Raw genomic sequence first — 21,302 nt, 5'->3', positions numbered from 1 at the left:
TGTGAAAATTTTATAAGGGACACCTTTTGGCCAGGCATTGTCTTCCACCCCAACATTGCAAATTCAGATTGATTTTATAAATGTTTAATCATAACCCAAATTGTTCTACACATGAGACAGTTGATTTCTAAGGGACAGTTGGCAAACCTAAGTCCTATGCTCTTAAAAATTTAAAGGTCTGCACTGGATTAGAAATTAAAAACTTTCACATATCTACAAGATACGTTGTGTTTACTGAGTTTCCTTACTATGGCTAATATTTGTCACATGGAACATGTGGCTCAGAGGAGGGTATAATTCTACAAAAAAGACAAGCTAATAATTCAGGCATGATTCAAAGCACATGGATTTTACAAGGACTTTGGAATCTGTTTGGAGTTTGATTCCAACCACCGTTGCCATAACAATGAGGATGAAAAGACTAATAAAAAGAACAACATAACAACCGAGTATTTACACAATTCAACTAATTGTAACATTACATATTACTAGAAAATATTAGATGCTTATGCCACTTGGAAAATATTGGCTTTCTTGGTTTTCCTTCTCAAGCAAAATAATTAAAATTATACACTTATATTTTCTAAAGAATAGAAAAACTGCATATTCTTAAGTCATTAACAGTACGTAAACAATAGAATTTAATTCAACCATGAAATGATGATCAAAATTAATATACAAAACATGTGACTAAATCTCATATTGCACATTGTTTTTGAAAATTTTGGTATCATGGGGGTTTGCTGCCTGTCTGTTGAATCCAATGTTTTGTGCACAGTGTAAACACTTTAATACTTTTTTCACAGTGCGACGCAGTTGGTTAGTTTGGGGTTTTGAGGAGTGTGATTTATCATCTGTTTAACAAGATTGGAAATTGATAATTCTCCATTTCTTTAAAACTATCAATAAGATGCTGGGCGGTCCTCATCTGGTGCGCTTTTCATGCAAGAACAGATAAAAATATATTAAGTGAAACTACAAATCTTTATTTTTTAAAATGTTATCACATTTGTTTCTGTATAGAAGTGCACTAAAAAAGAGTTGAGTGGGAAGAAACAGAGGTTGGCTAGGTTAGAGCAGTGCTGTATCACATGTGTGGGATTGGGACAATTGGATAAACATAAACCTTCTTAGCTACGACCTAAAAGCTTGTTGGCTTTACACCATCTGCTTCTCTCTCCGCAGTTCTAAACTCTTAGCTACTCCAATCTTTTACATATGCCCTCCAAACCCTGGCCGTAGATTGACATCTCTTCCCTTTCTATACCGAGAGGTTTACATTTTTAAGGCGTGTCTGATTTTAACCTGAACAAAGACATTGAACATCACTGATTTAAATGTTAACAAAGAAGAATAGCTTTCTATCTTTAATTTTTTAACCCCAATTTCATGACTGTTTATTGGTTTATTACATTTAACCAAGTTTTTTTTTTTATCTAAACGGATATGACTGGGACCTGAAGGTATAAACATATTTAGATATAAACAAGATGCAGCAATGGACCACAATCATCCTAATAATGTGTTTTTTATTGATTTATTGATTTGCTGGACGTAATAGCAATATCATCTGTCCTATCCTGAATTAAATTATATTTAATACTATAATAAAAGCATACTATTTGAATGTACTGGGAGAGTTGGACCTTTTTCACGTTTCGCCATTTTACAACCACAAAATTATGATTTGTTGAGATTTTGAGTGATAGTCCAACACAAAGTTGTGGATATTAATGGGCTTTATGCACGACTCCACAACTTCCTGGTTTTAAGGCAGCTCTTTCGTTTCCTGCCTTTCATTACAGGATGAACTGATTAATTAATGTGTCTGACCATGGTTATTGAGGTCAGGCACACCTGGAATGATCAGTTCATCCAGCAGAAAAAGACAGGAAACAAGAGAGCTTCCTTAAGTTAGGAGGTAGTGGAATTGTGCATAGATCTGATTGGTTTGCACATCAACCTAGGACATAGTGATGGCAGCACCTTTGTCTTAGAGTGTCTTTTTTGGGCAGTAATAGGGGACATGGTAACAGAAGAGAGGTCTGATTTAGCTGCTGGAGGCAATCCTGGAAGAAAGCTGCTGTACTTTGCAGGAGACGAGAGCAGAGGTTCACCTTCCAGGAGAACAATCACCATTTAAACATATAAACAGACTAACAACGGGATGGCTCAGATCCACGCAAGTCCGTGTGTAGGAATAGCCTGGTCAAAGTCAAGATCTAAAGATATGGCAGAAAATGTTTTGTAAAATCAGATGAGACAACACCTTTAGCCTTTATTCAAATTAAATGTAAATAAGTGATTTTTTTAGATGTCATTTGTAACAAAAAACAATTTATTCTTTTCATTTAAATTCAATTCAGTTTATTTCTATAGCACCAATTCACAACACGTCATCTCAAGGCACTTTACAGTTCACCAGATCATAGAGTTAAATTGATCCAAAGTTTTCTATCTAAGGAAAAACAGTTGATTGCATTGACTGATTGACTCGAATGCAATGCCTCACACTAAACATGCTTGTAGTGACAGTGGAGAGGAAAAACTCCCTTTTAACAGGAAGAAACCTCCAGCAGAACCAGACTCAGTGTTAGCGGCCATCTGCTGAGGCCGACTGGGGTTCAAGGAGACAGAAGCAGAGATACAAAAAGCAACTGTAAGAGGCGGCTCCGTCCAGGAAACACACAGATAGGCAGACAAGCTCTGAGCCAGGTCCCATGTCAGAGGATGAAGCACATCCAGCCGGTCACAGTCAGAGAAACAGGACTAGACTGGAAAAACAGGTCCATTTCCACCATCTATAAACAAAGGTGTTGATGGCAGCAGTTTCCACTTCACAATTACACACAACTTTGTTTTGGATGTATTAATAACATAAACATATAATAAATCAAATTGTATGGCTTTAATATGAAAATAGGTGAAAATACATTCTAGGATAAATACTTTTGAATACGTTTGTTGTGATTAACACTGAAATGGATTACAACTTTGCACACGAGACCCCCACAATTAAAAGATAGAATAGACATCTTTTAACATATTTAAAATAATTATACTTTAAATGCATATTAATTTAATAATGCTTCCCTATTAAAGTAAAAATCATGTTTTCTAAAAGGAGTTTTTGGGAAACATCAGCTGTACTTCAGAGGGACATGAGCTGAATAACATTTTACCCCAGGGTTACTCTGGGAGACATCTTTTATTGCACAATTTAATTATCAATAACAACTGTCATGTGTTGGGTGGCTGTAGTTTGGTCGCTGCTTTGACTTCCTAACAAAGAGATCGGTTGTTGTCCTTGCAAGGGTACTTCCTGTCCTTTGCAAAAGGCATCATAACAAGACAGGGAGAAAACAGCTTATCTGGGTCTGTAATGCAACTTCTTCATGGTCATAGGCAGAAATTCACGAGGATTGTAAAAAAAATTATTGCATTCTCTAAATAATGCATAAGTAGGCCCATATAAATAGACTTTCAAACGGGACAGGTCAAACGACTTCTGCAAAAGAGTGGCTGTCAGTGTATATTTAAGCAGCAGTGCGCATGCCCGACACTACTGAACGTGAACGCGTCTTCAAGACATGCAGCCCGCAGGTAATACATTGCTTCATGTTGGAATCAGCTCGTTTCTTGCTTGTCATTTTATCTGAATTAATGGAGTAAATGATATCTTGCTGGTATGTAATGTCACGCGCAGCTATGGGATAATCCTTAAAGTTTATCCGTAATCTCGAGGATCCGCAGACGATCACTGGACACCATTAATATGTAGCGTCCGATGCTAGCAGGTTCTGGAGGTTTATGTTCCTGTGGCTCCGCCATCATCTAATGAGGAATGTTTTTATGGATTCTCTGCTATGTGTTTCTTGTTGGGTTTTATATGCGCTGCTTTGGCACAGAAGAGCTGCGGGGGTTAGCAGCCAAGCTAACGCTAGCTGTGCTAACCCTGCAGAATTATTATTATTCCAGCGATGCTTAATACCATGACAGGTTCACGTTAGCTTCAATTGCAGCGGATAATTGGAATACAATAGGTATTGTAATAGGAATTAGAATTGCAATAGGTAATGTCAGCTGATTGCGGTCATTCATTAAGCCGGAGGTGCGCGACCCCTATGGGTCTATAGAGGTACTGCATGGGGGTCGCAAACTTTTTGGTTGATTAGAATATTTTTTTTTTTTTATTCCCCCCTAATTTCTAATGTCTTAAAAAGAAAAACATTACCATGAATGCAACACGCTGTAGTAAACAGATAAATGGAGGCATAAGAAGTCTTTCAGTCATCATTGCACACATTCAGCGACACACAGGAGCTCTTTCAAGCTGGGCACAGTTTCATTCACAACACCTGTCCCATCAGCCAGGAATCAGAAATACTTTAGTAATCCCAGGGAGGAATTACTTTCGTTACATTACTCCATCTGTAATAGTTACTATAGGACCAGTTTGATATAACACTATTTCATACAATATATATAATTAAGGGGTCCCTGCTCCATTTCGCCATCAGTTTGGGGATCCTTGGCCTGGAAAACTTTGAAGAACTCTGCTGTAGGGGATTCATGGGGTGCCTGTCTCTGTGTGTCTGGCACCCTGGCTTGTGAGTTTGAGTGGTTTTTGAACTCACAACCTCAGGATTTCAAGTTCTATGCCCTCACCACTAGGCCACCACTATAATACTGAAAGCTCTGAATTGAGGGTAGTATTGTGATTTGTTATCGCAGGATCAACGTAATATTGCTATTGCAAGGGATTGATGTAGTTTAGTTGGTATCAGCTGCAAGATTGTTGCAATGGTTTTTACTGCAAAAGCTAGTTTACATGTTTAAAAGCCTTTTATTTCATTTGACTTATATAGTTGTTTCCTATTTGTGTGGAGGAGAAAAAAATATCAGTAAGAATTTTAGAAATTGTTACATTACTGTTAATAAAAAAGGAATTATTTGGTTTAAAGTCCAGTGCAATATGAGAGAAGGTAGATTATGTTTATACTGAACTCTCCCTCTTCATCTCCTTTGTTCTTTGCTTGCCCAAAATGAGATGAAAATATTTTATGGCTGCAAAAAAATAATTGTGATTAATCGATTATTGAAATAATCATTAACTAATTTAATAATCGTTAACTGACCCATAGAGACTCTAAAACAGGCCTTTAGCTGACAGGGCGACCCATTTAAAGCAGTAATTACATCACCATTGTAAGAAAAAAAAAAGATATAAACATTTTGCATTTTAAAAAAAGTTTCATCTGTAAAAAAAAAAAAAAAGAATCGAAAAATGTATCGATTTGCAAAGTAATTGTTGATTGCAGCCTTAAATATTTAGTAATAAAAGCACCTTTATGATGAACTACATCAGTAACAGTTTTAAAAATACAGCTCACAGCCCATGAGTCTGTGGTAGTTTTTTTTAAAGATTTATATCCAGCAGCTGGATGCTGGGTCATTTGTTTTTTTTTTTATCTGAGATAATATTATTCAATTTTAAAGATTATATTAAAACCTCAGAAGTGAAAATTATGCACAATACATCTAATTTTAGGTAGGTCTAATTTTGAATGAGATTTGAAATCTTAAGTGGTAATTTGTCCTCATAATTTTTTTCAGGATAAATTATTGATACACAATATTATTTTTATGGTGGGATTACACATGTTTTGTTTACTTGCAGGAAATTGAATCAGGTTGTGATAAAATGGTGTTTTAAAGGTGAAACGATGCAATATTTTTGCTGATTGGTTAAAATAAAGTCTCCGAAGTGCAAAACTACAACATGACTGCTTAGATTTCATTATTTATTTAAAGTAGGATTGAAGAGTTCCAGTTTGATTTGTGACATGTGACTCCTTTAAAGGTAGTTAAAGAATCTGTGATTTTTATGACTTTCGTTTTTTCAGCTTTAGTGAACTTTGGTCAAACATCCTCCTCATGTGACAGTTATTCTAAGGAAGAATGTATTGAGAAAGTTTTAAACATCATACAATAATAAAAAAGTTGCTGAGTAAAGATGTTTTGAAACAGTTTGGCTGATAGTATTTTTAAGTCTTGCCATAGATTCACTTGATTTAAAGTGTGGGCTTTAACTGGGCCATCTGGACACATACAAGTCTTTGTTCTAATCTAAAGCTGCATTAGATGCCAAATTACAGTCATCAGTGCAAAATATGCGCAATATTTCAACTGCAAAGGGATGTTTGGATCTAAAAGTTATTCATTTACCCTATTCAACATACTACATTTGGTAAGTCAGGTGGACTGGACTGCATTTTATCACCTCAAGTGATGTAGATCTTTGATGTAAATGTGTTATTGATTAAACTGGTGGGGATATGATAAAGTGAGGAAAATACCTTTCTGCTCTGGCAGTTTCTATGGTCCTCGTCTTGCTAATCGGACATCAAAGCAGGACATTGTCCGATAGCACAGCTTTTCCCCCATTCTAGCTCTATTTCTATGCTAGCTGAAGCAGATGGAACCTTTATGTTTCATGACACATATCTGCAGCACAGAAGCATTCAGTCACTTAAACAATGTTATTGGCAAAATAACATGTTGGCACTGATGTGACAATTTCATATCAGTACTTCACTACTAAAACGAAACTGATTTTTTTTTTATCCCAACGAGGTAAGGTCATAACATAATTTTGAACTTTAGGTATGAATGGTATTTATAAAGCAACACCTAAGTATAACGCTTCCAATAAATGAGACGTCTTTACTTACTAGTATAAATAGACACAATGTGACTAAAAGGAAAGCTGTTAAGGATTCATTAGTTTAAAATGATTCAATCCTAAAGACACATGATTGAGCAGATATTTATAGTCTATACCATGAGTAATGATGACTACCGGTATTTACAATTCTACAAGAATTTTATCCAAACCTTTTTACCTGAAATTGCTGAAATAACTGAGTCCTTCATTAAGCTGTTGTTTTTTTTTTTTTTTTTTTTTTTTTTTAGATTAGACTCGGTGTGTTACAACATCGATTATACTGTTCTTGGACTGCTAAAGAAAAGGAGAAAATAGCACCCAGAATAATTCCAAGATAGTCTACAGAAAAAAAAAGTCAAATTTATTTATACCTGTATGTAGAGTAGGGCTACAACTAAACATTATATAGCAAATCAATTAATCTGTTGATTATTTTTTTTTTCAGTTAATCGATTTATAATCAGATAGCCAAAGGTTTCCTTAAAGAAGATAATTTAGACTTAGACTTCCTTTATTGTCATTGCACAAAAAATACAAGGTGAATCTTGACAACGAAATGTCGATTACTTGGCTACCAGTGTAACAGAGCTAAGACCTTATTCCTGCACAATAAATATGTTTTCTATGAGTAAGAGCTAGTTATATACAGGGTAAGAGTATATAAATACATAAATATTGCACTGAAGAGTTATTGAAAATGAAACATTAAATTGAAGACAAAACTAAACTAAGGTGCATGTATTGTCCATGTCCATGGGGGGAGGAGTGTTATGTGGCGTTAAGTAGTCTGATGGCCAGGGGGAAGAAACTGTTCAGTAGTCTGGTCGTTCTGCAGAAGATGCTGCGGAACCTTCTGCCGGACGCCAGTGGGGAAAAGAGTCCATGGTTGGGGTGGGTGGGGTCGAAGAGGATCTGGTGAGCCCGGGATAGGCAGCGCCTGTCCGCGATGTTCTTGATGCAGGGGAGCGGCGCCCCCGTGATCTTCTCCCCTGTCCTCACCACCCTCTGTAGAGACTTCCAGTCAGAGGCCCTGCAGCTCCCAGACAAAAATGTTTTACCTTCATTTTCTTTTAAAATAAATTCTATGTAATTACTGCTCTAATTGGGTTTTCCCATCAGATAAAGGCATGTTTTAGAGTCTGTACACTTCAGTTAATGATTAATCAATTACTAAATTAGTTGATGATTATTTAAATAATCGATGAATTGTTTCAGGACTAATGTAGAGCCAATGAAAGATCGTCTGGTCTATCAGAGCGAGATTTTGGTACCAGGTGGGAAGACGATTTTATTCAATGCTCAAAATAAACCTGAAGGACGGGGGGATTTATCAACATACTCAACTGGTTGAGTCTAAAGTTCCGCAAACCTAAGTTGTTTTTCTGTTTGTTTTTCTAGTAACCAACATGGGCAGGTAATGTCAACAAGTTGTGTGCCAAAGGTTGTGTGGAGGAACAAAGGGCATCAATACCTTGGTGGAAACCTCCTTCTTTTCTACTTAGGCAGAGAGAAATACATTTTCCATCATCATGGCAGAGGAGGACTATGGCACCTTTGTGGACTGGAACCTAATGGGCGACCTGGCCAAGAGCAGCGGGCCCACCAAGGTTGACTGTAAAGAGCTGAAAGAGTTCAAACAGATGGCTCGCCAAGGCTACTGGGCCAAGAACCACAAACTGCGGGCACAAGTCTATCAGCAGCTCATCAAATCCATCCCCTGCCGCACAGTTACACCAGATGCAGAGGTGTACCGTGACATTATGGGTGAGGCAGCCACAAAGAAGCCATCCTCGCATATCTCGCTGCCAGAGTTTGTGGATGGGAATCCTGTGCCTGGCTACTGTCTGAAAGCAGACGCTGTGGCCTCGGCTCATCGCATCATCAACTGCATCGCGGGGCAGTTTCCAGACATCTCCCACTGCCCGTCTCTTCCAGCTATTACTTCACTGCTCCTCCACTTCAGTAAAGATGAAGCTCAGTGTTTTGAACACGTCAGCCGCATACTGGCTTGCAACGAGCCGGGGAAACGATTGTTGGATCAGACTTTCTTGGCCTATGAGTCCAGCTGCATGACCTTCGGAGACTTGGCCAACAAGTACTGCACGGCTGCTCACAAACTGATTGTCGCCACAGCTCAGGATGTGCTTGAGGTCTATGCAGACTGGCAGCGCTGGGTGCTTGGAGATCTGCCGTTTAGCCACATGGTCAGAGTACTGGATGTTTATCTGGTAGAGGGCTACAAGGTTCTCTACCGTGTTGCCATAGCCTTGCTTAAGTTTTATCGCAAACATAGAGCAGGAGGACAGCACCAACAGCCGCAGGACTCTGAGAAAATAAGGTTGGATATTCAGGCGTTCATCAAAGGCATCGGCTCCACCGTCACGCCTGACAAGTTGCTGGAAAAGTCCTTCTCCATCCGCCTAATTAACCGCAAGGAAATCACTCTGCTGCAGCTGACGAACGAAAAGTCCCTGCAGCAGAAAGGGATCACTGTCAAACAGAAAAGGTAACGTCTGATCCTGAAGTCCTCCAATATACATCTCTTATTCTTCTTACCTTCTTTTTTTTTACTTTTTGGTTCATTTCACCATATGCAGCTATTGCTTCAAAAATAAAACCTTATCGATTTAGATGATAAATTCCACCTAGAGTTGGCAGTCAAATAACTTTAAACTGAGCTTAAATGGTACTTAATTTGAATTTCAACCCCTTGCAAAAGTATTCACACCTCTTAACCCTTTCTACTTTTAACCACGCTACAGCAAACCTCTGTTTCACTGGGGTTTAGTAGCCCAAACTGGAAGGAGTTTGGGGTGGAACGGTTCACAAAATCCACGGTTCGGTTCGGTTCACGGTTTCGTGCTCACGGTTTTCGGTTCGATATATGTTGGTTGTTAGCCTGACATGTTGGTCATGTTGCTGTTAGCATAAACAAAACGTGTTGCACAATGCTTGCACACTGTTTTCATCCACAACTTTCTTTCCGCCGTCATCGTAGGTCACTCTAAATGCAAAGTGGTCCCATACAACAGACCTATAAAGTGCTGCTGACGCGTCTTCCAACTCCTGTTGTTTCCCACTCGCCATACCCACACAAAACTCCACAACTGATTTTTTTCTGCGACACCCGGCTACGCTGCTTCGCTTCTTCATCTTGTTTACTACTGGTGGTTGGCTTTGGTCGCAGTACCGCCACCTTCTGCTCGGGAGTGTACACGCTTCGCCTATGAGAAAAAGGAGCTGCGCATGAACCGAACGCAACACACGCGAACCGAACCGAGACTGTTGAACCGAACGGTTCGGACGGTTTTCATAAACCGTTCCATCCCTAGAAGGAGGGTGTTGCTGAGCAGCAGTTTTCAAGTCAGGCCTAAAGTTATCAATCGGATTCAAGTCTAAACTTTAGCTGCATGATTTTATCCCCAAGAAGATGCTTTATTTTACACCTTTCGACTGCAGTTCTAGTCATATGGTCCAAACCGTCCTGCTGGGCAAAACTCCAACTGTCTTAATGTGCAGTGCTACTTTTTTTTTTTTTTTTTTTTTTACTTCACATTGGTTTTTTTTGTTGTTGTTTTTAAGCTGAAGTTCTCCCTGACTTATCTGCTGTGTTCCTTAGTCTTCATATTGCTCTTTCTCAAATGTTCTGTAGGGTCCGAAACAGAACAGCTCAGATTTGACCAAGATTAGGTTAAAGAGATGAGTGGAATTTATCAAAAGTTATTAAAATTATGGATAGAGTGAAAATCTTTAACTCGGTTAAACAATTTTTATTTGTAGCTTATGTTAAACCGTGTATTCTTTCCTTCCAATAATGGAGAGCTTTGTTTTGCTTTGTCCCTTTGAAATAAAATAATTGGGGGGATAAAGGAGGTTTCGGGGATTATAAATACTTTTCTTGTGTATTCCTGATGACATGTGACTTATTTAATTTCTTATTTAAAGTCCCCACTTTTCTAAAGCTGCTTCAAATTAATGTTTTTAGTGACATTTCAGGTGATTTTTGCACTTAAGTAAAAGTAAAAGCAATTTGTAGACATGAAATCAGGTCACTGTGGTGTGTAGAAGCATTGACCTGCAGGCCTTTAATAACAGAGAACCTTGTTAAATTTAGCAGCGTAATGAATTTCATTCTTTTTTTAATTGTTTAATGTGCTTATCTGTGTTCTCATTGTCTTTGTCTATTTTTTTTGTTTCTTTTCTGTTTATCTTCTGTCTCATCTGCTCTCCATTCCTGTTATCTGCACTGGTTGTGTCACAGATTTAGGTGGGTTCCCTTCTTCATCATCCTTTTGTTTGTTTTTTTGGTTCTAAATTGGCATCATGTTGTACCTGCAAACTGTTTATCAAGTTTGGTTTTCTATAATAGCATTTTAAACCAGAATCACCATCAGTACCTGAAAATTTGCTCTCTAACTTGTCCTGTTTCCTTTTTTTCTGGGTCTCCAGGCGAAATGTGCAGCTGGCACTTAATCCTGAGACGTTCTCCTCAGAGATTGTAAGCGCAAAGGAGATGCATGACATCTGGTCGTGGATCCCAGAGCGCTTCGCCCTGTGCCAACCGGAGCTCCTGTTTACCACCTCCACTCATGGTTGCAGCATTAATAGGTGATCTTATTTAGTGCCTGTATCCATACATTTTGTTTTTCTATTTGCAGCTCCTGCTCTTTTTTTTTTTTTTCTTTTTTTTTTTTTAAGAAATTGAAGGAATCTCTTGCATCTTGATTTTAGGTTCTACTCTCATTGTGAGGGCCATGAACCCACTCTGCTCCTCATTAGGACTACAGATGGAGATGTAAGCAGAGCACCTTCTTCTCCTAATGTCACTTGACGATTCATATGGAATTTAATTCAGGTTCTTTTAAACCTGCTGATGAATAACCTGACAATTTTTCTTTTACAATCCCAAAAAAAAAGACAAACAACAAAATAGTTAGTTAGTTAGTGAATTAGTTAGTTATAGAGATGTGTATATATATTTTTCAATCTCATCAACCAGGTTAACATTAGGCCATTTAATTGCCCATGCCTCTGCCCTGATGCGAGGTTGGGGCCAAACACTTTCTGGACCACCATCATGTTATCTAGGTGCAAAGGGCCAAAGGACATATAACCAAATACACTAAAGTTTATATGCTTCTATTTCCATTAAGATTATACTGAAAAGATCAAAGTAGTTTGACGAAAACCTTTGCTCTTAAATCTTCATTAAAAATGTTATTTTAATCTAATGCCATTTACAGTGGATCTCATATGGCTGGATGTCATTAGAGATCTTCCCGTTGGATGCTTGCTGAACATTAATAACAGGTTTTTAAAGTCTGATCCAAAGATCAAAACCACTGCAGCTAATTTTTCTTGTCATATTCTGTTTGTTTTTGTATCCAGGTGTGTGGAGCTTTCCTGTCGACAGACTGGGAGGAGAGAAAACGTGGAGGCAACAAGTTGAGTTTCTTTGGCACAGGGGAGTGTTTTGTATTCAGGGTAAGGTGTTTTTTTGTTTGTTTTTCAATGTATTTTTTCCAGGCTTCATTTTATTTCTACTTTGAATAATACCACGAGGTGGTCACTAGAGGGCACCATAAGCATTTGTTTCACATATCTGGTTTACAAAAGGGGTCCTTTGGGACTACAAGTAGGAGAAAACTAAATTATTGGTGCAATTTTTCTGCAGGAAATAACTTAAATGCCTTATGCACAGCTGATTTCTTATTTTTAATAACATTTCAGCTTAAAATGAGAAAACTGTCTTGTATAAATTATTCATCCAGCTTTCTGTGTCCAGACACACACCAACACCTTAAACACCAAAACGTAGGTCTTGGTCGGAAACTCCAGTTACCTGATCCTGTGTTCTCTGGTTCGTCCCTCACCTGACACCACGCCTCCTGACACACGGAATAGATGGTGTTCTGGTTCCCAGTCTGTCAGGGATGCCGTTTGTTTAAGATGGGAGAGAAAAGGTTAAGATGAGTGTCCAGACTAAAGGAGCAACAACTAAAACAATACCTGTAAATGTCTCCTTTATATGAAACTTACTGCTACAACACCTAAGTTCACCTGGGCTAAAGGTCATGAATTGATGATTTTCTGCTAAATGGCAAAATTCATGGCTCCATTATTCAATGCAAATTGTCACGAGTATTTATGCAGCAACAAACCATCACACCACTGCCTCCATGTTTCATTACTGGTATAATGTGTGCTTTTAGTTTAATATGGAAGAACACAGCTTCCAAAAGTCTTAATCTTTGACTCATGAAACTAGTCTAAAGGCTTTGTCCATTAAGCGTCTGCCGTAATTCTGAGTCTTTAACCACACTTCTTTGTTTCTATTTTCTTTATAATTCTGGCTTTATTGATAAAAGGAAGATATTAAAAGCTAAGATGCCAATAGTACCAGTTTCACAATCTTTCTCTATATAAAAAAAAGTTAAACTATTAAAAAAAAATAAAACAAATTGATGCAAACCAGGCTGAGAAATTTTCAGCTTCAGAAATGAAATTCTGTTGAGTCTTCAAAAATTGGTGTGCAATCTTTAAAATAGTGAATATGTCACGATAGACATCAGAGGCCTGCACCACGAAGCAGGATCACTGGGTTAATGAGTCGACGTCAGGTTTAATCCTGACTTTCCGGTGTCATAAAGTTGGATTCATTCTAGCTAATTTAGTTACCATGGTGACTTGCAGGATTGATCTGAATCCTAGAAAACGCTCCCCCCTGCAGCCAATCAGCTTTTCAAGAAGCAATGATATTTCCTTTCACTGAAGACACGATTGAATTCAGAGCGTTAATTCAGACTCGACGACCACGTGATATTATGCAACCTGCAGCTTCACATACACCGCCAGGTGGAAATGACTAAGAAGAAAGCTGTCCTGTTGCTGTGAAATGGAACAATGAGCATTTATATCCCTTTCTGTACAGACAGTCCGCATGAGACTGAAACAGAAATGTTTGTCTTCACAGGAAGTTTCATTTAATTAGTAGGAAAGCATTTCTGTACATTTAGGCATTTTTGCCATCTGCCCGCTGAGTTCTGTCCACAGAATAATCAGGATGATTTCACTCAGATTGATCACTTCCTGTATTAATATGATGCAATCGTGGCATCACCTTCCAGCTCTATAATAGCCCAAACATTATTGATTTAAAAAAATCCAACTAATCAGATGTTTTAGTGTTTATTTTATCTCTCCTCTTCATGGGATGAGACGCATATTAATATGCAGCAAAGTTGGGATGCAGGTTGTGTGAAATGACCTTAACTTGCTCCTTTATGCATTCTGTAATCCTTTGCCACCATATTTGCCGTCTCTTTCATGCCGCAACAGCCTTTGACTTTTCTTTAGCTCTTTGTAAGTTCAGTTTTTGTTCCTCACAGGAGAAATATGCCGCTCTCCCTTCTGTGCTCATGATTGATTTGTCTGCTGACTTGAACCCGCCCCTTTATACGTGCATGTTCAGATTCATGATCAGTCAAAGTTGGGTTGAGTTAGCGAGTTGATCGCAAGCTTGGTATTAATGAACGCACTGCATGGCATTCTGGGGGCTGTAGGCAGAGAAATGGATTTAGGATTTGAGATCTACCACCAGACAAGCTGAGCAAGGCTGGTGGTTGTCTGACCTCTTGTTAAAGGTTATATTTAGAAAAGCATAAGGTAAGAATTTTAATAATTTATTTTTTACCTTTGATAAAATAGTTTTCTATCACCTGATCTAAAAATGCTTATATGATGAAACCTCTTTCAGCCAAATGGCACAGCCTTACATAACTAAGTATAGCTGAACATATATTCACTCGTTCTCTCCTTTTTTAGCTGAAGCCTGAGATGGAGCGCTATGAGTGGGTGGTGATCCGCCACCCTGAGTTAGCGTCTGCCATCAGACCCGAGGGTCAGGAGAATTCTGCCTCCTCTGAGGACCAGAATGGAGACAAAAGCCTACAGCAGCCTGACAAACCTCTTGGAGATCTATCGCCGTTTCTTGCCGCTCGCCACTTCAACCTTAACTCCAAAAACACTTCCATGTTCATGGCTGGAAACTTCGACTCCATCATAGTGGGTGAGTAAAGTGTTGATGCAGTGTTTGCTTATATGAAATCTAGATATTTAGCTTGCAAAGCTTTTATTGTTTGTTTTAACGTCTGCTCCGATCAGGGGGTGGAGGCGACGGGAACGCTCTGTACATCGACGCCGAGCTGAACCACGGGCACACAGGCAGGTGCACCACCTTTGATAACCCGCCCTTGTGTAAGGAGAGCTTCCAGATTTCCCTGCTGGAGGTCTGGGGCTTCCAGGACGCCATGGCCCAATAATAGGGAGCCGGAAGTAAAAATGCAGATATGCCGACAGAACAGCATCTTCTTGGTTTTTCATGTTTATTTATTGGTGTATAAAGATTCTATATTTTTGTTAATTTTTGTATGTCCAGATTATGGTAAAAACTGTGGAGGTGTTAAGGTTTCTAATTTCTACATTTAAGTTTATTTCACTCTGCCAAAAGTCCTTGATGTGCTCCAGAGATTATAAAACGGTTGATATCTAACATTAAATGTGAGGTGAAGTCTTCATTATGTGTTAAAAGGTTAAATATGATGATGGTGTCGTGTTGTTCCAGGACAGACCTGTTTGGTCCACTCCTGATGCATTTGTTTTCTGCACTATTTGATTTCCTGTGCTTCATGTGAAGGATGTAAGAAGATATATTATGCAAATGCTTGTTGCTGTTTTTGCACCTCTAGGTTCAAAACCTTTTTTTTCCCTGTTTATATGAATACTTCTCTGCATAGTGATTTAACCTCGATGAAATAAGTAATTTCATAGCCTTTTCTGCTTTTTTGGCATTTGTGTGTTTCCTAGAAATGGGAAGAATTGTGTAAAATGTTGAACCTGTGTTGATGGGGTTACATGTCCTGTGGCTGTATGGATGTCCCTCAGAGTGGAATGTGAACAAAGTACCGTAACAAAGAAGCAAACATGTCCTACATTTGAGAATACAGTATTACCTGAAATATTAATGGTTGTGATCTTTAATTCTTTTGCTTTAGTCTGGGAAAGCAAATGCCACATTCTGTTTCTCCCAGGTAATCATGGAAAGGTGTTAAATGTGTTAATTTGTCAGCTGACTGTGACTATAACTCCATATCCGATTTCTAAAAGTTTTCATTTAAAATTGCCAGATAATCTAAAAAGCTGAACTAATCAATGAACTAATCAAATGATATAGTGATGTTTTACATTCTATTCAGCAGGAGAAGCTGGGCTAACAAAGCATATGATCCATTTCTACACACTCTAAATTCACCTGTCAAATCAACTTTCATAAATCCCCATGAGCCAATTCACTGCACACATTTCTGGCTCTGCTGCTAAGACACTTTGTGCTGAATTGACAACATGCACATCAAACCAAAGTCTCCAAGGATAACTGTCACATCAGTCGGCAATAAAATATCAGGAAAGTGTGAGCTAGAGAATAACAGCCATTGCTATGAGAAACTGACATTGCAAAATGTATGTTTTACTGTAAATTGGCCTGTAATTGTATAGCGCTTCAAGTCTACGGTCCACAAAACACTTTACATAACATTCATTCACACATGGTGATAGTAGTGAGCTACAGCATAGCCACAGCTGCCCTCGGCCTCATTAAAAACCAAAAAGATGTTTTTCTAAACGACATCACTTCCTATTACAGTATGTAACCACTTAGCAGGGAGCTTAAAATAAGCTCACCATTAAAGGGTAAAAAGAGGACTTTTTTTTGTATTTTTCAAACAGTTGGGGAAGTTTGAACTGTTATCTGTAAATGAATTTTCTTTAAAAAGAGAACAATCTTAATGTTATTCTGATTAACAAAAAATGCTGAGCTTTTCTTGCAAAAAAGTTTGGACTTGCCAAGTTACGTGTTAGAGACACCTGGTTTTATAATAGGCTCAAACTTGTGAAATATCACATTTCGAGATGCCAGCAAACTGGACGTTTTAGAAAAAGGACTATTTATTGGAAAATATGTTTCTTAGTTTTCTGACCTTAGATTAGAGCTGGACAATATCTGAATATATATCAATTCAATATCGATGATATGACTTTTTATATATTTAAAAAATACATTAAGGTCTATAAATATATTTGTTACTGCCCTAGGTTTTATGTAGTTTTGTGTTTTTTCAAAGCAAATATTCCTTAAATGTTTTATTGGAAGATTTATTTGAACATAAGCAAACTAACTTTCATAAGTTTGTACAGACATCTTGTAGGCATTCTTGGTAGTCTGTCAGATTATTTTATATCAATATTGAAATTCTAAAGAAATGCATCTTTGTATCAGTTTTGGACATATCATCCAGCCTTATATTTCAGCTTCTAAATTGGAAAGATTAAAGACTTTATTGAAATCAGAATTGCAGGTGGAAAACATCAAGAGATTTACACCTCAATATCCAATATGGCTGCCTAGCATCAGTTATAAGCTCTTCGGAATATTTTTTTTCTCATAGCTTTTCACGCAGTAATATGACGCAATTTTTAACGAATAATTATGAAATAAGAAATAAAGAGAGTGGCTTTATTTAGACTTTTAGACTTAGACAGATTTGTGATTTTGTTTACACAAGTGTAAAACAAAAGAAATTTCGTTTGGAACAGCTCTCTGGACCATTTTATCTTTTTGAACGTGCAGCCTTGGTAAAAAAGTAAAAAAAATATATATATAAAGAGTAATATAAACATATGACTGTAAATTTACAGTTCTAACATTTTCATATTTTTTATATGATGAAATAATGTAAAAAACAATACAATAACCCATTTTACAAAACATTCAGAAGTATAATGGCAGTGGGGAAGAAACTGTTGTGGAATCTGCTTTACCTGGATCCATGGACATGCAAATTTTCCCATAATGCTAAAAAGTAATTTTAACCTGATTTAAACAGAATTTATTTGGAATCCCCACCGCACCACTCTGTTGAAATGTTTTTAATAAAATGGAGATGGATACAAAAAACTCATCTTTTCAGCTGTTTGAAATGATTTTGTATATATTTTTTAAATAATTGATATCGCAGTTGGAAATCCATGTTGGACAATAAGAATGCAATCATCATTGGTATTAAAACTTAAACCCAAAACGTTTAAATCTGCTGTAGCTTTGTATTACTAACAGCTTTTAAGGCACATGCTCTATTTTAGTCGGGACATCTCTGTGGAAGCTGACAACAGCCAGCATGACTGGAAAATATATTTTGAAAATGAGTCAGCGTGTCTTAAAATAAATGCGTAAAATCGTTCCTGTTTAACAGTGCTCTGTGTCGCAGAGGTCAGTTGGTTGTAGATCAGATTTCAGTCCCACCCAACAGGCTCTGTTACTTACAGATATGAAGACAACCCAATCAGTCACGACACACGATCCTTAAAAAAAAAAAAGAAAAGTTTGACATTATTTATTTAAATTATTTACTGCATGAAAGTCACATAAAAAATCAGTCTGGTGCCAGCAAAGACACAAATGCCATTAAAAGAAAAAAAAAAAAAAAACTTTTTTATGCTGCTTCTCTTGACAATTCACATCAAATGCTAAAACTGGGCCTTTTAACAATTAGGTTTTATACTTTTATGATTCCTCACATGGAATAAATGTAAATTAAATGGCAAAAACAGATCCCAAATAAAACATTTAGTTTACCAGCTTATTGTATTTTATGACAATCTAAGAACAAAAGATGCAACAAATGTGCATCCTTGTTCTGTGTCTTTTGGGGAGATTGTATCCAACAAATGAACACAAAGTTTGGTATAATTGCAGATGAAAGGAAATAAGTTATAGATATACTGTCTCACTGTGTGGTGCGTGTCCCGAGCATCAATAACTCTCATCTCTCCACCATGGACTGTTCTCCCTGCTACCCTCTGGGAAGAGGCTTATCAGCATTCAATGCAGGACCAGCAGATTCTGTAACAGTTACTTCTCCACCGCCATCAGAATGCTGAACTGTTGAAAAACTCTAAATCATGTCACAGACTCTGCATCACACTGATAACACCAAACCAAAATACTACATATTTGCACCATATATATTAATGCTCTCAACTTCCATATCAATGCGTCTTTTGCACCATGTTTTTTTCTCCCACATTCTTTATATTTGATCACTGCTTCACTTCATGGAAGGGAAATGTTCATTTACTGGCTGGTAAGCGGTACTAAATGAAGTTTTGTTTTTTATACACTCTATGTCTACAAAATGACAATAAAACTTGTCTAAGTCATAATAATCATATATATCTATATATATAAATATAAATGTGAACAGTTCAAATTTGTATTGAGTGCTTTACATTAACCTATTTATGACACAACTGTATAATTTATGAAGCCCACTAATAGCCCTTTTAATTGTTTGCCATTATGAAAACAACTAGTTACCCTTACCGATCGCCTAACTAGTAAACACTTGTTTACACTTGCACTTGTTTAATTTATTCTGTTTAAATGTTCTATTTTTATTCTGAGATGTCCTTGATAAATTATAGAAACAGCATTGTGAAGTCCAGGAAACACATCAGAGGAACACGTCAGTGGGTATTTTCTAAAACAATATTCAGGCTTTGAACATCTTCCAGAGCTCTGTTTAATTCATAACCTCCATCTGGAGAAAGAATGGACGAACTGCAGGCCTACAAAGACATGGACTTCAGTTTAAAATACAGGCCAGACAGGGACAACATTATTCAGCTAAGGAGCCAAGGGACCCCTTTGATTCCAAAGGAGATCAATACCTCAAGTTGGAGAACTTATTAACAGAACTGTTTGTCCGAAACCTGTCCTTTTATGAAGAATGGCAATAAGAATGGCGTTTTAAAGGAAATCTATTTCCTACAATCTTATGGGGACAAAGCAAAGCTGTGGAACAAATTCCTTTGGTCAAATGAGACAACAACTGAATTATCTGCTATGCAAAACTCTGAAACACATAGAGAGTTGATCTGAAGATCAATTTGAATTGGAGCTAAAAGCCCGTAAGAAAAAGTGAGAAATTTGTGACTGGGGCATAGATTCCCCTTCGGGCAGAACAATGACCCCAGATTGGCCTTGTCGAAGCTCAACCCTAGAGAATCTATTCCAAGGGATAAAATCTGATTTTTAAATATTCCTATCCTTAAATCTAAGCTTAAACTGTACAAAAAGGAATAGACAAAACATTCAGGCTGTGCATGTTTGTATAGATATAAAACTTTGACTAAGGCAAAATGTTTTTTATAAAATGTATTAGTTCAAGGGCTAAATCCAAACACTATCATTATTATCAGAAAATGGTGCAAATATATTTTAGTGAATTACATTAAAGACTGTAACAACAGAAACAGTCCTAAGAGTATGAACTGCTTGGAGTTATATTGTTTTAACTCATAGACATCCACAGCATCCTGTAATTCATTTTAACGACTTTTGCCAGACACATCAGTTAAAAGAGTCAATATTGATCGATGTCACATAATGCAGTTCTCCCAGCAATGTAAAGCCTATTCATTTACAACAGAGGCATTTACCCTTTTGAGAAAATGTATATCCTCTTTACAGTAAGAGGTATTGACTCTCACATTACTATGTAGTTTATTCAAGGACTCACAGAGCTAATCGCACATGCACGTCTATATTTAGCTACTGTAGTCCTTTGGCTGTTGGTTTAGTGCATCCACTGAAAACCCTGCTTTCCAGCTTCGAGGAATAAGATGCTTAAGAGTTTAAGTCTATGCACCGAGGAGGGTTTTCCTCGGTTTACTCACCACTTATCAGCCCTGTGTATTCATTTGATTACAGAAATGTGAACAATTCTTATTACTAATGGATTTCTTTGCAAAATGGTTAAAAAAAAATGTTTGATCATATAAAAAAATGAATAAAAAAAAAATGAATAAGAAAAAGAATAAATTACCTGAGTTGTTTCCTGTATTATGACATTTGAAAGTTTTTATTTAATTCCCAGTCTATATTCCTGGGGTTTGGATTATATTGAAATGTTGCATTGCTTATTACATGTAATCTGAAAGACAAAGCCAGGCAAACAATTACTTCTCATTCTCTCTTGAAAACATTTATGATTGCCTGTCAACAACACGAGGATTCACTCAAAGCAAATAATCGTGTCACTACGAAGCTTATCATATTTCTACATGCTGTTATATGAGCTTGTTGTCCAAGACTGAGGCTTTGATGTTGAACCAATAAGATAAAGCCTTTTAAAAGAGAAAGAGAAAATAAACATAACATCCTCTTTACTGTGACCTTACTGTTTCATAATTCAGCCTCTGCAGACATGGAAGTAGTAGTGTCTAAGAGGAAGGAGGTCAGTGGTGATGCATGTAGACACACCCCATCACGAGTGGTGGGGCTTTACTCTGATTTATGGGGGAAGGGACTTGTAGTTTTGACTTATCCTGGCAATACTAAAAGAGCAGGGAGGTGGAAGGAAAAGAGGAAGGCAGAACCCACCACACCAGCTCTGAGTCATACACAGACACATCCCTCCTGCCTCATGAGGGGTTTAAATGAACCTCGTTTCTTTTC

At 37.4% G+C, this 21,302-nt stretch overlaps 1 protein-coding gene across 2 annotated transcripts; it reads left to right on the top strand.

Annotated features, from left to right (window-relative positions):
- The first annotated feature begins 3,449 nt into the window (after positions 1 to 3,449).
- Positions 3,450 to 15,750, top strand: tbc1d24 (TBC1 domain family, member 24). 2 transcript variants are annotated; one of them, XM_038301052.1, is made up of 8 exons: positions 3,450 to 3,603; positions 8,126 to 9,233; positions 10,989 to 10,994; positions 11,177 to 11,335; positions 11,459 to 11,522; positions 12,116 to 12,211; positions 14,552 to 14,795; positions 14,891 to 15,750. In XM_038301052.1, the coding sequence occupies exons 2-8, from the start codon at positions 8,257 to 8,259 to the stop codon at positions 15,046 to 15,048; spliced, it is 1,704 nt and encodes a 567-aa protein (XP_038156980.1). In that variant the 5' UTR covers positions 3,450 to 3,603; positions 8,126 to 8,256; the 3' UTR covers positions 15,049 to 15,750. The 2 variants fall into 2 exon arrangements, with proteins under 2 accessions (XP_038156980.1, XP_038156981.1); XM_038301053.1 differs by lacking the exon at positions 10,989 to 10,994 and having other exon boundaries at positions 3,451 to 3,603.
- Positions 15,751 to 21,302: the final 5,552 nt, after the last annotated feature.

This window comes from Cyprinodon tularosa, unplaced genomic scaffold, assembly GCF_016077235.1.
Source record: "Cyprinodon tularosa strain WSP-4 unplaced genomic scaffold, ASM1607723v1 ctg46, whole genome shotgun sequence".
Taxonomy (NCBI): domain Eukaryota; kingdom Metazoa; phylum Chordata; class Actinopteri; order Cyprinodontiformes; family Cyprinodontidae; genus Cyprinodon; species Cyprinodon tularosa.
Note: the sequence above shows the minus strand (reverse complement) of the source record. Positions and strands in the feature narration are given on the sequence as shown.

What these genes read in the sequence shown, in the direction of transcription:
- tbc1d24 (XM_038301052.1), top strand. Translation starts at nt 8,257, where the DNA reads ATGGCAGAGGAGGACTATGGCACCTTTGTGGACTGGAACCTAATGGGC. An exon ending in TTAGGACTACAGATGGAGAT is followed by an intron (nt 11,523 to 12,115) that starts GTAAGCAGAGCA and finishes TTTTGTATCCAG; the next exon opens with GTGTGTGGAGCTTTCCTGTC. An exon ending in GGGAGTGTTTTGTATTCAGG is followed by an intron (nt 12,212 to 14,551) that starts GTAAGGTGTTTT and finishes CTCCTTTTTTAG; the next exon opens with CTGAAGCCTGAGATGGAGCG.